The sequence below is a fragment of the Fonticula alba genome, assembly GCF_000388065.1.
Source record: "Fonticula alba strain ATCC 38817 unplaced genomic scaffold supercont2.1, whole genome shotgun sequence".
NCBI lineage: Eukaryota > Rotosphaerida > Fonticulaceae > Fonticula > Fonticula alba.
In genome coordinates this window covers 4,143,803-4,145,461 of record NW_009242971.1, presented here as the reverse complement: position 1 = coordinate 4,145,461, position 1,659 = coordinate 4,143,803, and the positions used below count along the sequence as shown (strand labels likewise).

The 1,659-nt window shown below is 65.6% G+C and overlaps 1 protein-coding gene across 1 annotated transcript; it reads left to right on the top strand.

Moving 5' to 3' along the window:
- Positions 1-123: 123 nt before the first annotated feature.
- On the top strand, positions 124-1,011 carry H696_00879 (hypothetical protein; the record flags this gene model as incomplete). The annotated part of the gene is made up of 4 exons (XM_009494766.1): positions 124-214; positions 349-634; positions 726-858; positions 985-1,011. 4 exons carry the CDS (start codon positions 124-126, stop codon positions 1,009-1,011), a joined length of 537 nt encoding a protein of 178 aa, XP_009493041.1.
- Between the last annotated feature and the right edge of the window lie 648 nt (positions 1,012-1,659).

Genomic DNA, 1,659 nt, shown 5'->3' with positions numbered 1-1,659 from the left:
TCTCCCGCTCCCTTCCCGCCCCCTCGCCCTCTGCCCCTCCCTCCGCCTTTCTTTCGCCCTCTCGGTGTCCAATCCGTGCCCCGGCCGGAGGAGACACCCCCGGACCCCCGCCCCACAGCGAACATGAGTTTCCTCCGCACTGTGATCAGCATCGCCCAGACGGCGCTGAATATCCTCTCCCCCATTGACCAGTTCAAGGAGCACTGGCGAAATGGTCCGCCCCGCTCCGCCCGCCTCTCGATGGCTTTCTCCCCTTTCCTCGCTCCTCCTTGCCGTCCCGCCGCCCCGCCGCCCCGCCGCCCCGCCGCCCCGCCGCCCCGCCGCCCCCCTCTAACACCCTTTCCACAGTCAACAACTACTATCGCTACAACAACGTCAGCGAGGAGGGCGACAATGTTGCCCAACACTACCTGACCGAGGACCTGTCCGAGATGCTGATCATCCTCAAGAAGGAGTGCCTGCCCGACCAAACCCCGACAGCCGGCTCGGCAACCGACCTTGGTGACCTCCCCCCTGGCGCCCTGCCACCCTCGCCGCTGGAGAACATGGTCACCGGACCCTGCCTGGAGTTTGTCATGAGCTCGCAGATGCTCGACTGGCTAACTAAGAAGGCCATCATGGACTCTCCGCGCGGGTACGCCTGTCCGGCACGACACTGTACCCCCCCCCCCTCCCCCCCCTCTCCCCGGCGCCCTTCTGCTGCTAACCATGCCTGTCCGGTTCAGAATGCGTTGTCTTGTCATGGACTTCTTCGCTTCCTTCCTCGGCTGCATTCACGGGCCCCTGCTGCCGGAGGCCGTGCACAAGCCGCTCACCCGGCTACTCGAGGAGTCCAAGCGGGTGTCCCCGAATTACCAGGTCCATGCACCTTTCTCGTTCCCCTGTTCAGCCCATGCATTTCACCCCTACTGACCCTTTGCGGGGGGGGGGGAGGGCCGCTCATGCGTGCTGTCGTGGGCCATCCGTTTTTTTCTCCATGCTCAGCGGTGTTGTTGGTGCGGCGTGGTGTGACACCCACAGGGCCATGGGGGCCCTTGTCCCTCTCTTTTTTTTTTTGGCATATCTCGGATTGTCCATTCGTGGTGGTGCGCGCTCAGGGGCGGCGAGGTGGGCCTCTGAGAGGAGGCAAGGTGGGTGTCGCGGCGTGCCAGGCACACGGCATCGGGCCCACGGGCCGGGAACTGGGGGCCAGATCCCTCCCCCCCTTTGGCATTGTGTGTGTATCGGTGATCGCTCGGTGATGCGCTCGAGGGGGGCCGATCGGCTCAATGCGGCTCGAGAGGGAGTCCGATCCCCCCTCGGCCAGGTTGTCCTTCCCGCGCCCGCCCATGCATGGCAGGCATCAGCCCCACGCCCTGGCGGTGACATGGCTTTCCCTAGCGACTACCCTCCCCCGGGTCCATTTTTTTGGCACGGGATGCATCACGCCGGGCCACATTCCAGAGTCGGCGCTCTCCATTCGCAGATTGGGCCTGGTCAGGTCATCCGCACCTTATTTCGGGCTGAGGATGGGGCTGTGGTGCCGGGCCGTTCTCTCCCTGCCTCCCCTGCTCGGAGGACAAAGGGGGAGGGGGGATGGCCGAGGTGCCGCCGGTAGAGCCAAGGGCGGGCCCCGCCAAAAGCAGGCTGCCCAACTAACCAAGGCAGCCCCCCCCCCCC